We start from the raw sequence: 657 nt of genomic DNA, 5'->3' as shown, positions 1-657 counted from the left end.
TGAGGCCGCCTCTCCTCTAGGGACTTGTGCTCCCCGGTTTTGTCCTCTGAAGGGCCTTCCATCAGACCGCTAGGCTCAAGGGCACAGGCTGCGTGGGTAAATAGGTGCTCTTGCAGGCCTTCAGGTGACAGACAGTGTTCACCGCAGCGGGGGCATAAAAGCGCTAGAGGGCCATCTTTGAACAGACCCAGACTCACCTGGGCTGGGGAGAGAGAGCAAGGCTCTTTTTCGCCTTCCTGTTGTTCTTCATCCTCTACCCTTTCCTGTTTGATCCGTGCTGAAATGTCGTCCCCCGAGGCCACCGAGGATGCGGTGCGGAAGCTTTGAGGCTGTCGCTCAGACGTAATGCCCTCCAGCCCTACAGCGAGAGCTAAACGGCCATGTGTGCGGTCGGCCCTGGTGCTGGAGCGGCCGTCCTCAGGGTCCCGTGAACCGCCAGCCTTCAGGCCAGAGTTCTCTTTACTGGCCAGCTGTGAAGAGATCTGGATGCCATACAGGTTGGACATACGGATGGGCTCAGAAGATGCATCGGGGCCGCCTTCGCCTGTTTTGCGGCAGAGCTGGTACGCGTGGAGGAACTTGATGCCTTCTTGAAGTCTGCCCTGGTCAACGGGTTGTTTGGGACCCATGCCTGTGTACATGATGTGTAACAGGTAG

General features: G+C 58.1%; 1 protein-coding gene across 1 annotated transcript; it reads right to left on the bottom strand.

Annotated features, from left to right (window-relative positions):
• Window positions 1-6: 6 nt before the first annotated feature.
• On the bottom strand, window positions 7-650 carry LOC107735158 (zinc finger and BTB domain-containing protein 25-like; the record flags this gene model as incomplete). The annotated part of the gene is made up of 1 exon (XM_016546938.1): window positions 7-650. A coding segment is annotated over one exon (644 nt), but the record flags the coding sequence as incomplete, so codon positions are not given.
• Window positions 651-657: the final 7 nt, after the last annotated feature.

This window comes from Sinocyclocheilus rhinocerous, unplaced genomic scaffold, assembly GCF_001515625.1.
Source record: "Sinocyclocheilus rhinocerous isolate Xijiao unplaced genomic scaffold, SAMN03320098_v1.1 C35836588, whole genome shotgun sequence".
Lineage (NCBI taxonomy): Eukaryota > Metazoa > Chordata > Actinopteri > Cypriniformes > Cyprinidae > Sinocyclocheilus > Sinocyclocheilus rhinocerous.
This window is presented reverse-complemented; position numbering and strand designations above follow the sequence as displayed.